Raw genomic sequence first — 19,376 nt, 5'->3', positions numbered from 1 at the left:
TTGCAGTACTATTCATAGGTTTATAACAAAACTGTAGAGGTCTGTTTACTTATTAAGAACTCATCTGCAAAGCATGTGCGTGTACAAACAGCAGTGATACTTCCTAGCTTTCCTGTGCTGTAATAAGCTGAATGCTGTGTAGGAGATACTCACATTCAACTATTTGTATTTTAGCAATTCCCCCTGCCAGAGCATCCTGATTCCAGTGTTGATGCCCCATGTGTGTCCTTAGTTCCTGATAAACTTGTAGCTGACATGAAGGTAGAGAGTGAGGCTTTCCTTGTTCTGCAGCTACATCACTGCATTGTCTTCACTTACAGTATTTAGTGTTTCCTCTGATTACATCGATTCTTCCATTAAAGTTTTAACAGCTCTTACCTGTGAAGGTTGTGTGTTGTTTAAACAACTTCAGAAAAGCCTGTGCAAGATGGGATGAGTGTTGTACGTTGGAGACAAGCCTCAAGTGAAAAAGGACCAGTAACACAGTTTCCAGGTTTATTCCTTGGAGAAGGCAGCTGGCTCCTTAGCAGAGGATCTGAAGTTGGCACCTTCTCAGAAATTATCCCTTTTAGGTGAAAACAGAATGGTCCCTGACTGTGTCCCATAAATGCTTTGAAGAACTGTCCCCAGAAAGATCAGCAGCAGGTGGGGCAGTGTCTGTCACACTGTGCTCTTGTGTTAATTCTGAAACTTCCCAACACAGTGGTGGCAGATGAGCTCTGTCACAGTAGCTCTTTGCTGTTACTGGTGCCAGTTCTGGCTCAGGAACAAACATCAAAAAGTAAGCAGGATGGTTTAGAAAAACAGAAGGGCTTCATCCCCAGGCTGTTTGTCTTTTCATTCATTTATAGAACTAGCTATAGCACTGGGAACGAAATGATATAGCCCTGAGAGCAAACGGTGCAGCCCTGGAATCATTAGCCTTTCCATACCTGCACATGAATAGGTTAGTGAGACCTGTAGTTCTGCTTTGTTACCCACCCTTGATAAACCATTGTGCTTTCTCACTCCTTGAGACACTAAGGAGTCTGATGATCTGGATGTTAGCACTGTTTTCCAGCTCCAACTGTGGCTTCATCCAAACTGTCAATCACATTCAGTAGCTGTCTGACAGCCTGTTTTGAAAAGAATTAAACCAAAAGTTGGATCACAAGAAACACTCATTCATAATATTATAATAGTATTTAGATTTTTTTTTTCTTTTTAGATCATTCTCATGAAAGAGTTATGCCATACACATAAGTTTAGCAAAATGCAGGTTTTACCCTCTTGGTACCAGTAACGTGCAGAAGCAACATTCACACACCTATATGCTTCTTGCAAGTGATACAAGAAGCAAAGCAATCCTTAGGTCATAGTAAAAGGGGTGAAAGCAGTTGATTTCTACATGAAATTGTGTCTCCTCTGGTGTATGGAGCTAGTCTGTTCTTTAGGTTCTTAAATTTCTCCATCCTCTGAGGAATCTGATGGAGATAATGCTACTGGTATCTTCTGGAGGTGGAGTTTAGCAATCTCTAGCAGACACTGGGTAGGTAGAGCTTTTATTGTTGGGAACGATCCATAGCGTGAATGTCCATGTTGATAAGTGCTTGAAGGAGAAGATTGTTACTTAATGCATTTATTCTCCGAGATGTACTGTTTGCATGCACTTTCACAATCTTGAACCTTCTGAAGAAGGATTCCTGGGGCATTGATGCTGCGGGGATCTGGCAGTATGAAGGAGGTCCTTCCTTTCTGTATGTCTGTGTGCAGTGCACGAACAGGGTGTCTGTCCTACTGGTACCTCTGAGGCAGTGAGCTCAGTTTCAGGTGTTTGTATATATGTTCCCTCAAAAATATGAATGTTCATAGGAGTAGCATCTCATTGTTTTACAAGGGCATGTAGTAATAGGACAATGGGGAATGTCTTTAAACTGAAAAAAGGTAGATTTAGATTAGACATTAGGAAGAAATTCTTTAGTGAGGGCCGTGAGGCAGATGTTGCCCAGAGAAACGGTGGATGCCCTGTCGCTGGCAGTGTTCAAGGCCAGGTTGGGTGGGGCCTTCAGCAACCTGGTCTAGTGCAAGGTGTCCCTGCCCATGGCAGGAGCAGGAGCTAGGTGGTATTTAAGGTCTATTCCAACCCAAACCAGTCTACGATTCTAAGATCACAAAGAATAGTTACAGCCATGGCTCTGAGGCTGACCAGTTCATACCTGCTACATGAATCATTGTTCTCCCTATCTGGTCACTTCTCTACCGTGAGTGCTCCATCCTGAGCAGGTACCTCATGCTGGGTAGATCTGTTCTTTTGCCTTATGTACTTACCGAGGATTTTCCCAGCAGTTTATTGAGCTATGTAGAGCAGAGGTGAAACAGACGTAGTTGGGATTTTTGGTCAGACTCCCAAGCACTCTTCATCTACCTCTCTCTGCTTGGGTGTCATTGTTTACAAATTCTTTCAGGTTGTTTTGGACAGAGTAATGTTCTGTGCAAGTATTTGGTGGCTTGTATTTCATGTTGCACAGTCAGACAGCTTCAGCTTTGCAACTGAGCACCTTGATTTCGAGGGTTTCTCGTGCTTGGTGCTGATAGGGGGAGGAATGTGAACATGTATCATCTCCCCTGGGAACAACAGACTGGCTCAGTCCCACTTGATACAGTACTGCTTCTGGAACTTCAAAAACAACGCTGACGGGGGACAGGGATTGTGTTATTAGTCTGGTACAACCTGTAGAGCTTCAAAAGGGCAAAAGATGCATCCTGGCAGGTTCAACCAAAGCAGCAGCGTGACAGCATAAGAATTCGTCTGACTGGAAAATTCATTGTCATTGATTGTCCATCACTTGCTTGGCTCAGGGATGTCAAGGGTGACCTGCCCTTGAGACCCTTATTTGTTTTGCATCCAGGGGGTTCCCAGCTTGCTCTTGGGTGGCTGAGTGTAGCTCCATTCTTAGCCTCACTCCTAGGCCTCTGAGCTCATTTGAAAAAGTTACTTCTTTGTTGAGGTTTGGCTGACATGTAGGCATATTCATCCATGTAAATACAGGTTGGAACTGGAAAGATTCAAAATCAGAAGCAACTCATCTCTTTTTCTGCTTAACAGCAAGAGGTAGTTTTACCACTACTGTGAACTTTACTTGTGTTGATATTCCCCGTTTATTCTGAGAGAGTCTCTTGGCTGGTGCAGTTTTTTTACTAGACAGCTGGCTTGTAGGAAAGAGCTGCTTCAGTGACAGTTCAGCAGCTGCAGAATGACAGCAGAGCATGCCCCCAGGAGATAGTATTGGCTTACAACAAGGCCAGTGCCTGTCGAGCAAAGCCTGCTGCATGTTATAGATGTGTGCTCTGTGTTGTACAGTATGTGAGAGCACAGGAGCTGGGGCAGGAGTTCAGTGATTCTTAGGGTTCTGGGAGCTGCCAGCAAGGCACCTTTCTGACCGTGGTTACTGGAGCAGGAGATTTGGTGCACTGTACTCTTGCTTAAAGAGTAAAGCATGATTTTTACTTTCATTTTAATTGTAAACCCATTTCAATCAATCTTTGTTTCTGTTGCTTTTGCATCATGCCTGTTTTATTAGCATTCCTTAGGTTACTTCACGAGTAATTAAAGAATGTACTGCAGGTAACTCATGAGCAACTGTGATTCCAGGAGCTGTACTTCGATTCCAAGGGATCAGACTGAGTTACAGGGCATCTGTTTTGGGAATGGTTTAGGGAATTGTTATTTTCACTTTTTAAAAAAGGAGCTTGTTGAATAACTAGCACTAATTACAGGCAGTAATTTCAGGTTTGGTAAACACTTTTATAGAAACTTGATTGTTTTTGTTCCAGCATGATATAATTAAAAAAACCCTCAGCACACATTGTATTTACCAAGGTACAAATACCCATGCTTATTGCTGTGGGAAGTTGTGTAGATGTACAAGCTCTGGCATAGTAAATAAAAGCTTGTGATGTCAAAGCTACTACAGTTGCCAGATTGTGAAATACAGAGGAACTCCCTGAAATGGGTTTTGGAACTACCACTAAGAAAGAGCGTACTCAGCTCCTGGTCACTGTGTTTTATATCCATATGTTAATGCATTTTCTGCTTGATTATTGTAAATCCTTAGGACTGGAATGTCAAAACAAAGTGGTGGGGCCACCCCCTGGGCTGAAAGGCTTTTTGTCAGGCTTTCCAATACCACCCAATGCCCACGGTGCTGCTTCTGTGGAGCAGGTGCTGTGACTGGTAGGGGTGGCTTGTGTATCAAAGTGTGGCTTTGGGAGCAGATGATTTCATGCAGTAGCAGAATCCAATTAACATCCAGAGAGGCCAAACTCTTCCCTACCTAGTCTTCTCTCCAGCTGCACCAGCTTCTCTCCCTCCTCTGCACCTTGACGTTCTTTTTCCTGGGATTCAGCTGATCACAGGGTAGTGAGGAAGTACAGCTTTCTAATTCAGTCCTGTATTTTCTTTTTACCCTCCTAGGCTAATTTTCTGTTGTTTTACTAAGATGGATTACTGTAGCGTGATGCCAGAATTGCATCTAGAAGAGCAGTGGCAGAATGCGGTTAGGTAGAAAAAGTGATGAGGAGTGGGACCTTCCTAGTTGGCAGTGGTAAGCTGTTAGCTCAGCTATCTCCTGAAACAGCTTCAACATGTATAACCTAAAGCTTTCTTCAGGCTCTTTACAACCTGAGCTGGAGCCTTCTGAGAAGGGAAGGGTGTGATGGGGGCAAAGAGATTTGGTGAGTCCAGACCAGTGATTTTCCTGTTTCAGCCTTCTGAGGTTGCTTCAGAGTAGCACTGATCACTCAAAGGTGGTGCTCAGTCACCTCTGTAAGTCACAGCCCTTCTTGGCTCACATCTAGGTTGTTTCTCAACTGCAGGGAACATTTTTCTGCACCTGATTCATCTGACTTCATTTCTTTAGGGCCTCTAGGAATTTACCAGCTGTTTTTCCTTTGTGATCCTGCTGTTTGAGTACACTGAGGGTTTTCTGTTGGTTGGTTTGCCAGGTACTGGTGTGAATGTCAGAATCTGGTGTGCTTGGGTCTGCCCAAGAAGTGGCCAGCAGTTGTTAGTTTTCAGGTTCTGAGGCATCAAAGGCTCACTTTCCCTCAGTTTTCAGATAACACCTTCTTTGCTGTTCCAGAGAGCTGAGTGACAGTACTCCAGCCCTCAGTGCTAGCAAGTTGTTTTCCACCAACTTTCCTGCATGTGTTGGAAGTCTGATAGGAGGAATGCTGTCTGTATTCCTGGAGCACTGGAAGTGGCTGTCTCTGGCGGAGCAGTGCCCTGGAGGATTTATGCTGTATCATTCCTTTGTACCTCACAGCAGCTGTTTGGCTGGATTTATTTTTGGACAGGAGGGATGTGTGTTAGACAGTTCGAAGGAACCAAGTCAGTAATCAATCACACTTGTAACTCAGCTGGAAGTTTCTGCACTGGGAGATGTGTCTGCTGATTGTGTGATGAGAAAGCAAAGAGAGCCAAGCAGAGCAGGAGCAATCCTGCCTAAGCTGGCTGTCCTGTGTCTTTGGAAAGATAGAGCTCATCTGGAATGAGCAAAAAGGCTGCTTTGCACTGTGAATGGTCAAATTCTTTCCTTTCCTAAGGCTCCTTTTGTGCATATATATGTGGAGCTTCTGGTGAAGTAAATGCAGCGCTGCAAGAACTGTGCGGGGCCATGGGGATTTACCCTTTACTTTGCCTTTGTCCTTGCTGGTATTTTGCTGATGACAGTCACGTATATTCTTCTTCATAAACAGGGTTTTAAACCAGAGAAGGATTTCTTTGTGCTACTGAAACCTCCTAATTTGTCCTTGAAATGGGAAAATTCCTGGAAAATGTTTCAGAGCAGAACAATGCATTGCCGTGGGGTGCACCTGGTAGTATTTTAGAACAACTGTAGCTTCAAGAGAGAGGTGACATGTATTTGTTACCGAGTGCTGTCAGTTTAAACATTTGTTCTTTTATACACCTTACCCATCAGTTATGTCAGATAGTGTTTTCTGTCTTGAAATTGCCTCACCAAATGTGGGGAGCCACTGCTTCTGCTGTTTGAATATGTGGATTGGAGTGGGTGAGGTAAGACACCATTCAGAGAGGGCAAATGAAAGAGAGAAATGGTATGGGCAGGTGAAAATCAGGCTGGAAAGAGGCATGCTTCTGAAAGCAGGCTGACCAGGCTCAGCACCCTGCATATGCCCAACGCAGTTCACTTCGAAACACAGGGAGACGGAAAGATCTTGAGCTAGTGGCCTCATCTTTTCACCAGTGAGCAGTGTTAGGAGCACTCAGAAGATGTGATGCTGTTTAGTACTAGTTCTCTGATTTGCTGCTGTTACAACCCGAGCAGACAGACGGAATTTGCAGACCTCCATTCCCCTGATCCTCTCCATTTACTCAGGCTCTGCAGAGCAAAGAGAGTATGGTCATCAGGCAACACTGTTGACATCTGCTGATACTGTCCTTAGCTGCCTTCCTCTATTTGCCACAAAGTGAAGTCTGGTTGCAGCATTCCCGGGCAGTGTTTTGCTTAGCTCTTTTTCAGGTGTATGCATGACATGAGCACAGCTGGGTGTCTGGTTTCTTTCTGTGGCTTTTTTGTAAGCTGACTTCAGAACCTGGCTTTTGGTTCAGCCTTGCAGTGCATCCTAGTTGTAGCCTTACTCAGTATTGTGCCTGGTGGCAGCCTGCAGATATCCTCAGCCTAGTGTTTCTTCACAAGAGCCTTGTAGTACCCACTGGATGGAAAGGTTCAGGTTGTCTCTGTAACTCCAGCTACGAGCCCATAACAGACAAGATTCACACTAGCCTAAGGTAATCCTAGCTGCAGAGTGCCAATACTGATTTCCAGGCATGCACAGTGATGCATGGATTAGTTTTAGCTGTGCACCAGCACTTCAGTGAAGAGTGACATCTGGGTGTTACGACCCTCAAGAGGGTAAAAACCAAAGTGAGCATGGATGGAGGTTGATCCCACAGGATGGAAAGCATCATTGAGTGACAGGTGAAAGACAAGACTGGTAAGATGCAGTACAAGTGCACTCAGGTGAATCCTAATACATCGTAAGCTAATGAACTGAAAGCTTATGCTTCTGAGCAAGAATGCGCAGTACAGCTGAACCCAGGACAGGCTGCTTGTGTGTACTAAGAACTGGTGACCTTAGCATACGCAATTTGAGCTTGTAGCAAGCCATATCACTTGAAACTTCACAAATTTCTACACAGATTTTATTTTCCCTAGGTTTCATGGAAGAAAATTGAAAAGAACAAATAACAAGTAAATAATCTTGAAATTGTTGCTGTAGTTGTAATTCCCTGACTAGTGGCAATAGAAACTTCAAGTATAAAATTCAGCTGCATGATTCTGCAGCCTGATTTCTTTCTGAGACATGATTTCCTCTCATTTTTATTTTACTTTCTTTGCTTCTTTGAACTTATGCTGTAGGGTGTTAAAGTTACCATTTTCTGTTCTGATCTTTCCAATCCACCAAAGGGTTGGCTTGTGCTTTGACTGTGTTGTGCCCCTCACAAAGTTAATTTTGTAATATTACATTGTGATGATTCAGCCAGTTTGTAACTAGGACCTTGGAGACTGTAATCAGAGAAGTTATTTTATGCTATAATAGTAGCAAATATGTTAAGGATCTGCCAACAGCACCTTTACTAGCTGTAAAACACAAAAGTATGTGGATGCATGCATACATGTCAACATGCACATGTAAATCTAAGTATTAGCACAAGTTATGAAAGAGTGATCCCTGCATTACCAGTCATGTCTGGTCATGACATTGACAACCAGGAAGAGGAATTCAGCAGGGATGCAACTTTTTATGCTAAAGATCTGTTGTCAGCTTGATAGGTCTAGGGGTTGTGAACAGAAGGTCTTGGGTGTCCCTACATTTGAGAGTAGTGTATGGTTTGAGGTATCTTCTATGGTTTAAGAAAAAAAATGTTTGAATTGTAACAATTTTTAAATACTGTATGTATTTCTCAAGGTCCGACAAGAATTAGTTGAAGAATATGAACAAGTTAAAAGCGTTGTGAACACTTTAGAGAGTTTTAAAATGGACAGACATGCAGATATTCCTGTATCCTGTCAAGATGAGCCTTTTAGAGATCCCGATGTTTGGCCCCCTCCTGTTCCAGCTGAACACAGGTAAGGAGGCTCAAGCAGAGTGGGTGGAATAAAGCTGGGTTGCCATTATTTCATGTTCTTTCCTGAATGCACTTGTAACATGAAAATCAGATTTCATTTACCCCTTTGTCATTTGTAATAAAGAATAAATATAGTAAATTGGGAAAAAAAAAAGTAATGAAAGTACAACTGGATTTATTGCTGAAGTTCTAAAGCAAGTCGCTCCTTTATTCTGGTAGGACTGACTAGCTAAGTGCCTGCAGCTAGCATGCTGAAGAGGTAAAAGGGCTTTTGGTGACACTTACCTTTCTTATGTGCTGGCAGAAAACTTCCCCATTTCAGTTTATTTAAGCAGTTGAATTCACTGATGGCTGAGGAGCCAGTAAGGTTTTAGAACCTGAGGTATCTTCAAGGACATGGTGGCTAGAAATCACTCACTAACTACAGATAATATGACCTGTGTTTAATCCACTGGTTAGTTTTATTGCTAAACTTGTTGTGTGATACATGGTGTTTCTCTTCTGTAACAACCTTTAAGGTAACCTTAGTTAGCTAATAGTTTTCTCAAAATGGGTGCTTGTGTATTTTCTGAAATCTCTATTTTCACCCTAATAGAGCTGGGCACAGGTTGCTGGAAACAACAACTCCAGTTTAAAAGCAAGATTAACATTTATCATGCCAACATTTTTCTAACATTATAATAGTAGGAATCTTAATGTGTGTATACTCAACCTAAGCAAAGGAACTAAGTAAAATGAGAGCTCTCAGTAAACAGAAAGAAATGTTCTGCTACTATTCTGGCCGTTTATTTGTAAATTTATGTGCTTTATTATTATCAAATGTATTTGCTTTAGAAGATGCCCTAAGAATGTAAGTGTAAAATAATACTAATTACTTTTGTGAGTGTTAGAAATGGTTATTAGATTTTTTGTGGTAATGTTTCATGAAGATGTATTTATTCTTGTATCTTTCTTGGAGGTAAAGGCCCAAATGTTCATCTGCTTTTTTTAAGCTGAAATCTTGTACACAAAAGTAAGGAAAATAAGCCACTCTTCTATGCTGTTATGTTTGATGAAAATGTATACAAAGCAAAACGTAGCAGTTGTAGCCACAGTGCATTAAGTATATATTCTTTGTAAGCTGTGTTCCGGGATTTTTTTTGGAATTAGCAAATTCTGAGTTACTCAGAGCAAGGATCAGTAGAAGACTGAATAGGGGGTACTAATTCAAGTTGGGTGATGTTCCTGGCTGTTTTAGTTCTGTATGTCAAGTCCAATCCCTAGAGCAAAATTACTGTGATACCTCTCTAAAAGCCAAATTCTCTCTCATGCCACTGCCAAGTTCTCTTTGACACTGTGGGTGATGCACGCAAGTACAGGTGGTTGCAGTTGGGCTTTGTTTGCTTTTGCTTTCTAGGCAATTTGTACATTTTGACATTTTCACTCAAGGGAGCAAAGTCAGAGGTAGGAGGATTGTTTGAAAATTCTCCCTCCTTTGTTTTGGGGTCTGTCAAAGCTATTAGACAGCTTTTATTATTTTTTCTTAAACCACAGATGTCGTGGTTGTGTTGAGCTGGTGCATATGAATATAGCCCAACATAATCTTCTGTTTTGGAGTCAGAGGAAACTACGATTTGAAGAATTACTAAATTGTTTCTTGTTACGTGTGTGTGTTGGCTGTTGTAAGATTGGGTAGGAGTACTGACCATTGTGAATTGTCTTTTTTTGGGCTGTTGGAACTTTTCTTTTCCTTTTGTATTTTTTTTCATACTTTGGGTGTCAGACAGAACCTACATTGCATGTATTTGCACATGTAGGGAGGTAAGACTTAGGGGCTTGTCAGCTTTAGTAATAATGCACTAAGGGAATTAACAACGTGTTAGAATCCTTCCTTCTAAATGTTGCTCTTTTTTCACTATTTTTAGCATGTTTTCATTGTGGTTGCTTATTGTTAGGGCTCCACCTCAAATCAGACGTCCCAGCAAAGCTTTGAGGAAAGAATCGCCAGGACTGCAGCCCCGTGGGCCTGCGGGCAGAGCACACATGGTATCCAAGGGCGAGAAGCCTGCAGGCAGCCGCGAAAGGGAATCTAGAGGTAGAGGAAGAGATGACAAGGTAAGAAGTGGGAAGGAATATGTGGGGGAAGAGTTGTGATGCAGTAGGTGGCAAAGGTGAAGCATTTTTAGTTTTAGTTATTTAATACAGTTAATAATAAAAAGCCACAATAATCCTGTACAAGAAAACTTGGTGCTTTCCTCTTGCCTCATGGACAAAGCATGTATCATGGGGATATTTACAAATGACACCAGATTAAGGAAAGTTCTGTCATGCTTGGTCGGTCTTGATTTGAGAGTTTTTGATAGGGATAGGGAGGATGCATGGTGGCCTATTGCTGGGGGTTTCTTAACATCTTGGCCCATGGGCTTGACTCTGATCTGTCAGTGCCAGTCAGGCATTATGCCCTTGAGTCCCTTCTCCTGTTGTCCCTCATCCTGTGTTTCTCTGTGTTTTGGTGGGGTTTTTTTCATTTGTTTGTTTGCGTTCTTTTCTTTTTCTTTTTTTTTTTTTTGTAGGTTTTTTTTTATTTTTGGGTTGGTTTTCTTTTTTTAAATACAATTCAAGTCTTTTTTAAAATTTCTATGTAAAAAGTGCAAAAATGAGATCAGTGCCCTTTCTAGACTTTAAACATTATGAATAAAGTACCACAGTAGCATTGCCTCTGCCATACCATGTAGGTGTTCCTAGAAGTCCAGGACAGTTCTGTTAATTCGTCTGACACTAGTTAAATCTGTGCCAAATTATTTGAAGTTACATAGCTGAAAATTATGTGAAGGAGAAGTAGTAAAAGCAACCTCTTAACAGCTTTAATTTGCTTTATGCAATGATTTTATATTACAGTGTTTAGGAAGATGCTTCTTGGAAAGGCTTTGTTTTAAAAACAGAAACAAATAAGTTAGAATAAATTGGAGATTCTTTTCTCTGAAGACCCATGAAAAAAAGAAGCAGCACTGAAGTGAAAGAGGAGATAGTGATTCACTATCAAGTAGTCATGTCAAAGGCAAGACTGTTCTGTGGCTCAAAAAATGTCTGCGTGCAAATTGCTGTTTCTGAAACACTTGCATTTTTAAATTGAACTGCAGAGTCATTGCCAGGAACCTGAGGAATCTGTGTTTATAAATGATACAAGTCAAGAGGGTACTGAAGCCGCTTTACTTTCCTGACAGACAGAGATACGAGAAACCTCTTCTGTCAGTGGACACAGTATTGTACAGATCTTGATAGATGACTAAGAAAACATTTAGGTCAGTTTTCTTCCAAATGAATTTGGTTAGTCCCTTCATGACTTCTCTGTTACAGGTTGATCCTTCACAATGCAAAAAGGGCTCTAAGATACACTTTTTCCATCAGTAATTGTTTATCTGATACACAGGGAAAGTATTAAGCAATCCCAGCCCTTATTACCATCAGCAGGTAGGGCCAGCACATTTTTAGCAGTGCCATTGAGTGACTGCATGGATGAAAAATGTTAGAAATCTCTCTGCCCTGGACCAGTAAGATTTAAAACAAGAAGTGTGCATCCTGCAAGCTGTAAAAACCTTGTGAAGATCTGTGCAATTATTTACAGTTCTGCCAGCTATATAGGAATTGTAGTCGTGGTGTGTGACAGGTTCACCACATGTGCTTGTGTAAGGCAGCCTTCAAAGTCTTAACTCTAATGAGGGTGAACTCTGCTCTCAAAGCTTTCCGGTGATGGGCATGATAGGGCTTTACTATAAGGAGCCTACAACAACATGACTTGTACAATCCTTGTCTCTGGGAATAATGTGATTAGCAGCGCTACTGCTGTGAGGTGGAGGAAGAGCCATGAAGGTGTTCCATTTAATGTGGTACATTTTAAACACTACTCTTTATCTGAATATATTGGTCACTAGGTGGCAGAAGGAAAATATGTCTACTCTTCAAAACATACCAAGCCATGTACTCTTGGTTTCCCCTTTGTCTACCTGCTTGGTGGTTGTTTCAGTTTCTTTGGGGTATGTAGATGAAAATGACCCTGGGTTACCAATTTTCATGTGTTATGTGACAATTTTTAAGGGATCCATGATTTTACTTTGAAGAAAATTTTGAATAAAAGAGGAAGTAGCCAGGCATGGAAAGTGAAAGAAGTTAATGCAACTTTCTGTATTTTACACCCAGGCACAAACCAGGTTTAACTTCCCTTTCAGGCTTATCCTTACTTAGTTTGCAAGTGGATATGTTCTTCAGCTTCTGAACTTAAAGCTACCTTTGTAGCTTACTTATGTTGAATCAAAGAGATTCAGTAGCTCTTCATGTTCAGTTAAAAATAAGGCAAAACTGAAGCTTCAAACCAAGTAACCAGGTATCTCTTTTATCAAAGTAAATGCTTCAGCTCTGTAGTTCTTGGGTTTGGGGGGTTTGGGTGCTTGGCTAATATTGCTTAGCATCTGTAATGAGCTTGGGTGCCATATCCATTTCGTAAGATGTTGGTAGCAGTGTGAAAGGTTGTATGCTGTCCTGGCTATAACATCACAGTGTCATATGCATATTTATTTGTGTCATTTTTCAAGATAAATATAGGTCTAGAGTGTATGTTTTAGAAGTGTTTTGCTTGAGGCAAGTGCCTTCTTTCACTGTTTCTCCTCCCCAGACCATATAATCTTTTCATTCTGACAGTAACGATCTTGGGATAAGGGGTTTTAACCTGACTCTGCCTCTAAAATGACCTTTTGTAGAGCTATATGAAGTAATTTTGAACTGCAACCCATTGGATGGTGTTTATCCACTAAACCCTTGTATTTACATGTTCCTTTTTCTGAAATACTGCTTTCAGGTGCTTCTTCTCACTTAGTTCCACTGGAAATTATTAGGCTTGTTCTCAGAGTACCTTCTGATGGATCATCGCCAAGAATTTTAGCCTCTGTTCAGTAGTTCAGCTTAAAGAGGCAGCATGAATGTTACCTGTATGTCTTTTGCAAATTGCATACTACCATATCTAAGCACTAGAACACTTTTTTTAGGAGTACTCTTGAGATTATTTTGGTTGTCAGTGCATTTGGTGAGAACAGTAAATACTGCAAAGGATATGAAATAGCCAAGGTCTGTGCTGCCATGGCAGTGAAGTGAATGTTAAAGTCGATGAAGATACAACTTAAAAAAATGTCTTTTGTTTTTGCTTGATTATTCTGTGGTGTCATCAGATGTGAGATGAGGTAGTCACATTTAGGTGGAAGCATAGATCCCTGTGCATTGGGTTTGGAGGGCTGCATGATCTCCATCTGAGAATACTGAAACAACTGTAGGTAAAATTGCAGGGTTGGGAGAAGAGATTTCCAGTAAAGTTTTTTTGGTCTGTTGTTCATGTGAACGGTGGGTTGTGTTGACTGCCTGTATTCAGAAGGGGAAAGGAAAAGTGCTCCAGGCAACTGAAGTTGTTTACGCTATCTAAGCACTGTGCAAAGGTTTAAAACGAATTTAGAGTAGGTGAAAAGTTAAAGACTTGGGACTAACTGGAAAGTGGAATAAAGTGATACATGGTTTCTTAAACAAAGGTGTCACCTTTGCCAGCACTTTCCTTAGAGTTCTAATTAATATCTTAAATAAATCTACCTGGATGCTACATGTGAAGCAATTGCTAATCTAAGTGTTAATTTAGCGAGTGTGTGGTGTAGAGGAATTCTAAAAGGCGGAAGCATTAGGCAGCAAGGGGAATGTAAACAAGTGCTACTGAACGAAAAAGTATCAGTCAAGTGGCAAAGCATTTCTGGATTTCCTCAAGACTAGAGATTGACTCTTGTTTTATATTTAAATTAATGACCTTGGCATAAAAAAGGAGTATGCCCTAGTTAAGTTTCCAATGACATTGAGCTGGGAAGCACCATCACCAGAAGTGATGAATGAGGCTGTTGTAGAGGAACAACTGGATGACTCTGTGCTGGAGTCATGGAAATGGGGTAATGTTCAGCAGTGCAGACCAGCAGGCTGTGCACTTGGAGACTAGAACAAGGATTCTGCTAGAATGTGGGAGCTCAGCAGTGGAGGAGAAGAGAGATTTGGACATATCAGCAGGAGTCATATGAGGCACATCACCTTTTCCTGGCAGTGATGGGAAGGGCTGGCTGCTGGAGTAAGGCACAGCCAGGTGCCGCCTTTAGCTTTGGCAGCAAGTGGTGGGGAGTGAACCTGGCAATAGTTGTTTGGTGTTTGTGTGTAGTGGGAAGAGCCTGCAGGAAAGCATGATGTTTTCAGGACCCAGGTCTAGTGATTGCAGCCACCACAGTTATCCTACATTGATCTATGTGAGGTGCCAGCATGATGTAGCTATGCAAATAAATGGAAATGAAATCCCAGTCTCAGTTTGCTGAGATGTTACTGTTGTAAGAGGTTACCATTATAAGAGGCCCTGGTGAGACAGCAGCTGGAATATTTGGCATGTGTTTCTACAACTGAGCTCAAGAAAGGCATATAATATTAGAAGATGGAGGACAAAGAAGGTCTGCCCAGGTGAGTAGGTAAATGTGTTCAGCTTGTATTTCAACAGGAGACTTGGTTTGGCAAATGAAGGCAGAGCATGTACATGCTGTGAGTACATCAGAGTGGTGAGCACATCAATGAGATCACTGCAGGAACTAATGCATGAACATAGTGCAAGAGTAGAAACACATTCATGTTGGAAATACAGTTTTTGTTCCAGTGGATTAGTGCAGGTCTGATAGCTCTTCCTGTTGGAAAGCCCAGCAAATTTCTAAACTTGTGTAGGTTAAAACTTCACTGTCTGAGGAGGTCACATAGTGGGATTGCCAGGGGGATGGGAGCAATCTTCTGCAGCCCTGTATACCTCTCTGTTGGCACACCTTAGAGAGAAGCCATCACAGGCAGCTTTACTTGAAGCTGTTTAACACCACGACAAGAGATGAGATATGACTGAAAAATTACGCTTACTCCTGCTGCCCATGGGATTGAGGTGACTTTCTTTTTATATTGCTTTTCCTAGTCCTGCTGGCTGAGGATTGCAGGTTGGACAATTTGGGAGGAATGTTAATAATCTTACTACATTTGAAAACCGTGAATAATTTAAATCTTGCTTTAATTTCAGAACTGGAAAACAAATAATGAAAGGAAGCATTCAGTGGCACTAAACCAATAGCCAGGGTGATGCTGAAAGCACGCCTCTCCATGTGCTGCCCTTCTCCCTCCATGGCCGAGCCATGCCACAGGGAGCAGGAAAAACAGCTGCCCCAGGAAGAGCGAGTATCCCAGCACTGGGTACTGGGACACTGGGGCTCAGCTTTTTCTCCCCCCTTGTTTCTATTTATTTGTTTTATTTACACCATTCCACAGCTGGGCTTTGTGTGGCCTCCAGTGCATGACTAGAACAAACAGTCTGTTGCAGAGGGATAGAAGTGTGTAACAAAGACAGACAGCAAATACCTTTCATTTCATTGCCATTTCCCCTCCTTCTTTCTCTTTTTGTGGTTATATTTGGATTCCATTTTCTGTCTCCTGAAATCTTCCAAACACTACAGGGCTTTTTTCTCCATTTCCATTTCTAGCATTTTGTGCTAGACCATTACATTTTTCATGCCAGCTTTTTGTCTGAACACAACTTTCAGCTTCATTTCCATTGAAAAAAAACCCTGACCTGGAAGTACTACATAACACAGACTTCACTTGGAAACAGGAAGTAAAAACAGTGGGAAGATGACGTGCTCCCTCACAGGCCTGGTGGGTACATGGCAACTGGGAGGTGTGCAATCTCCACCTTTTTCCACTTCGAGGTTATTTGTGTGTCTCCAGCTGCCTCTCAGCTTGCCTTGCCTTTTGTCCAGCTAGCTGGGATTCTTTAGCTTGCTGCTATGATAGTGTTTAGAAGCTGAGTTAAGAGTCCTAAAGTAGCTCTCTACTCAACTCCTTTGGTAAAACAGCACAGCTACTTTTCAGGCACTGCTGAATGGTGCTTTTGTGCTGGGAGGGGAAGTGGTTTCCTTCTGAAGTGGAAGAGGAGGAGTGTGAGCCCTCATGCTTTGAAGAGAAAATGTTACCTCACTCCCAAAAGCTTAACGGCACTTTGGAAGCATTAACCAGGATCTCTGGACTTTTGGGGACAGAGGCAGTGTGTGGCTGGGTCACTGAATGAGCATTAGCATGCTGCAGAAATTATTGTAGTTCAAAGAACTCTGTGTGAGTTGGAAGCTTCTTTAGAGCTTTTGGTGCAGCCTTTAATAAATTAATAAAGCATTCAATAATAAAGCATTAAATAAGTATGACCTTTTAAAGCATTGTAACTGTTAATGGAGCTCGCCTGTGAATGAGGTGTGAAGTAGGTAGTTTGCAGTTCAGGACAGGAGAAATTGCTGGGCAGGATCACTTTAATTAAACATGGGGAAAGAATTTTTTTGGATTTCCTCCATCAAAGACAATGGGTATAATCCTTTTCAATGATGAGGTGTCAGTTATTTAGCTCTGGCAGGTCGTGTGGCAGGTGTAGCATCTTCACAGTACATTTTGGATGCTCTGGTCTTCAGCCAGGAGTTAATATAGTGTTAACTTGTGATGCAGGCTGATTTATGAGGCTGTTCCTGCTTTCATCCCCTTTGCTGGCCAGGAAGTGTGTCATTTGGTGTCTAAAGAGTTGTTTAAGGGCTTGTGAAGAGAATCTGGTTTGCTGCTTTAAAACCAACCCACCCATCCACTGACTGTGGTATGTAATGAATTTTGATGGGGTTTTGTCACTGTGAGCTGCATTGAAGGAAGCACAGGTATCTGGGGACTCTGTGGAGTGTAGGATGTGAACAATCAGGTTTTGCTGGCCATTGTGGTGCTGAGATAGCTGTGTTAAAGCTTGATGCCTTCATGTGGCTTCCACAGAGATGAACCAGATAATATTGCTAAGCACTGCTAGGAAAGGATATGTTGAAAGACTAATGTCCTTATGAGCCTGTATGACTTTCACTTCTAGGGCAAGAAAATACCCCAGGAAGTTGGTGATGGGGAAATTCCAAAATTTGATGGAGCGGGTTACGACAAAGAATTGGTCGAAGCTCTTGAAAGGGACATTGTGTCAAGGAATCCAAGCATTCATTGGTATGAGGGATTTTCTCAATTCAAGTGGTTTTGTTAGTATGGAGTAGAGAAATTATCTTTCTTCTAACTCTTCAAACAGTTAGCTGTCATAATCTTCTCCAAATAGGCAAAGCAAGGCCTTTTCGTTTTAGCAGTTGATTAATTTGATGACAGTTAAGCTTTTGTTGCTAACTGATGTAATGTGTAGTACATCCATTACAGGTGCTGCTGAAATGAAAGCACACTCCAGAGAACTTTAACGATACCACTTTGGTGTTCACATTGTTCAAAACAATTTTTAATTAAGCAGCTCTGGGTAACTTGAGTTGAAAATAATTTTTTTCCTACCTTCCAGAAGTAGATTCAATTTTAGGTCACTGGATTATAGGAGTGTTCTCATGAGGCATATACTGGCATGCTAAAAGAGATGGTATGAAGGCTGTTCTGTTTTTCCTGTATAAAAATAGAAGAAATACTGTTGTACAGGAATCTTACACAAGTTTCTTCATCTTGCACAGGGATGACATAGCAGATTTGGAAGAAGCCAAGAAATTATTAAGAGAAGCTGTCGTTCTTCCAATGTGGATGCCTGATTTTTTCAAAGGGATTAGAAGACCTTGGAAGGTGGGAATTTATTTGGTGTTTTAAGTAAATGGCAAGCTTTAGCTGTGTATGTCTGCTGCTGTAATATGTGTGGATGCCTGTAGCAGAAGACTGAAAAGGCAAATGGGAAAGATCAAGAATTCCTTCATGAAATCATCTTGTAATGATTCATGGTCCTTTATAACCTGAAGCATTCTATAATTCTTTAAAATGCACTGAAAGAAACAGCTGGAAGTGTATGCAGGCTTTACATTAAATAGTAATTCTTTTGTATTTACTCAGAGCAGAAATGCTTAACAGATAGCTCTGTTTAGGATTATGGTGGCTGCTCTTCAACACTTCACAGAGGAAAGCAGTCCTGTTTTATTCTGCATGTGCCAACTGTTTCAGACAGCAAATTGCAGGCTAGATCATGCAAGGAAGCAGGGAGAGAGGGGGCTAATCTGAGAGAATATTTAGCTTTGCAGTTACACTTACAGCTGGGCATAGTTACTGTTGGAGTAGGAGAAATGCAAGTGGGAGAGTGAGCTGCAAGGGAAATGGGAAAAGTATAGGTGTGAGCTGGCCTGCCTCATGGACCAGGGGTGAGCCCAGTCTGAGCCTTGGTTATAGCTAAAAAGGACAAGGCGGAAGGAGGCTGTTGAGCATTTCTGTGAACAGAAAATGAAATTATCTTGCTTTTGTTGCAGAATGGGTTGACACGTGTTTAGGGAATAACTAGTCACAGCACAAGGACTTTATTGTTACTGAAAAGGATTACTGGGGAAAAGAGACTGCTGCAAATTGTCTGTTATTCTGAGTCTGCAAGGCAATGGCATGCTTAGGGAATGCTGTGTACGTGAGTAGTTTCTGTTGTTTAGTATGCAGATTCAGCAGCATGTGTCAGATCCTGTATTACTTGCAGTCTGGCGCGGTCTTTTCCTGCTTGCTCCTTGTACTTATTGGTTTATACTTAGGTCTGACCCTCCAAGCTGTCCTCCTGCAGCCTGAGCTAGTCCCAGATCCCCATTATTCTGCTTATTTACAAAACAAAGCCCTGCAGGAACTAATGAGTGGAGGACTTGTCATTCGGGCTTGTGGTGTCTATGGACAATAAAAAGGGGAAGTTGGAAAGAGTGCAAGCTGACAGCAGGAGCTGGGAGATGGTTGCTTGAGGGCTGTTCATGGAAGCTTTAGGGAGTTTCAGGGGGGCAGCCCAAATGTAGCCCCAGGCTACATATGGCCTTTGGGGTTTAGTGATCAGTACCAATGGCCTGGAGATTAACCTAAAGGTTAACTGAGCTTTTGGCTTAGACAGAGCCTAGATAGAATGGGTTACAAGTGTAGGGTAAGATTTTAGTGTGTTTTGAACAGCTAAATCTCTCTTTTCCTCTTGGCATAGAAGTTATATCTATACCCTTATAGACTGCAGGGGCCCTGTCTGTCCAGTCTTCAAGAACTTTTAAGGGAGTGAAGAGCTGCTATGCTTTTTTCATGTATTAACATCCCTAGAGGATGTAGTGGCTATCTGTCTGTTAGGCAGGCATCTCAGCAGACTGCAGGGGACATAAAAAGTGCCACTGGCCTCGTCTCTGAGCATTGT

General features: G+C 41.8%; 1 protein-coding gene across 2 annotated transcripts in view; it reads left to right on the top strand.

Annotated features, from left to right (window-relative positions):
* KATNAL1 (katanin catalytic subunit A1 like 1) overlaps window positions 1–19,376 on the top strand; it is a 42,802-nt gene that overhangs the window by 10,581 nt on the left and 12,845 nt on the right. For both annotated transcript variants that reach the window (XM_061374408.1, XM_061374409.1), the window contains exons 4-7: window positions 7,972–8,132; window positions 10,066–10,225; window positions 17,088–17,212; window positions 17,710–17,815. In XM_061374408.1, the coding sequence (XP_061230392.1) occupies window positions 7,972–8,132; window positions 10,066–10,225; window positions 17,088–17,212; window positions 17,710–17,815 (552 nt within the window). The remainder of the gene's footprint in view (window positions 1–7,971; window positions 8,133–10,065; window positions 10,226–17,087; window positions 17,213–17,709; window positions 17,816–19,376) is intronic.

The sequence above is a fragment of the Neopsephotus bourkii genome, unplaced genomic scaffold, assembly GCF_033783945.1.
Source record: "Neopsephotus bourkii isolate Nb327-2 ecotype Australia unplaced genomic scaffold, CSIRO-AGI_Nbou_v1 NB_1638, whole genome shotgun sequence".
NCBI classification, from domain to species: domain Eukaryota; kingdom Metazoa; phylum Chordata; class Aves; order Psittaciformes; family Psittacidae; genus Neopsephotus; species Neopsephotus bourkii.
This window is presented reverse-complemented; position numbering and strand designations above follow the sequence as displayed.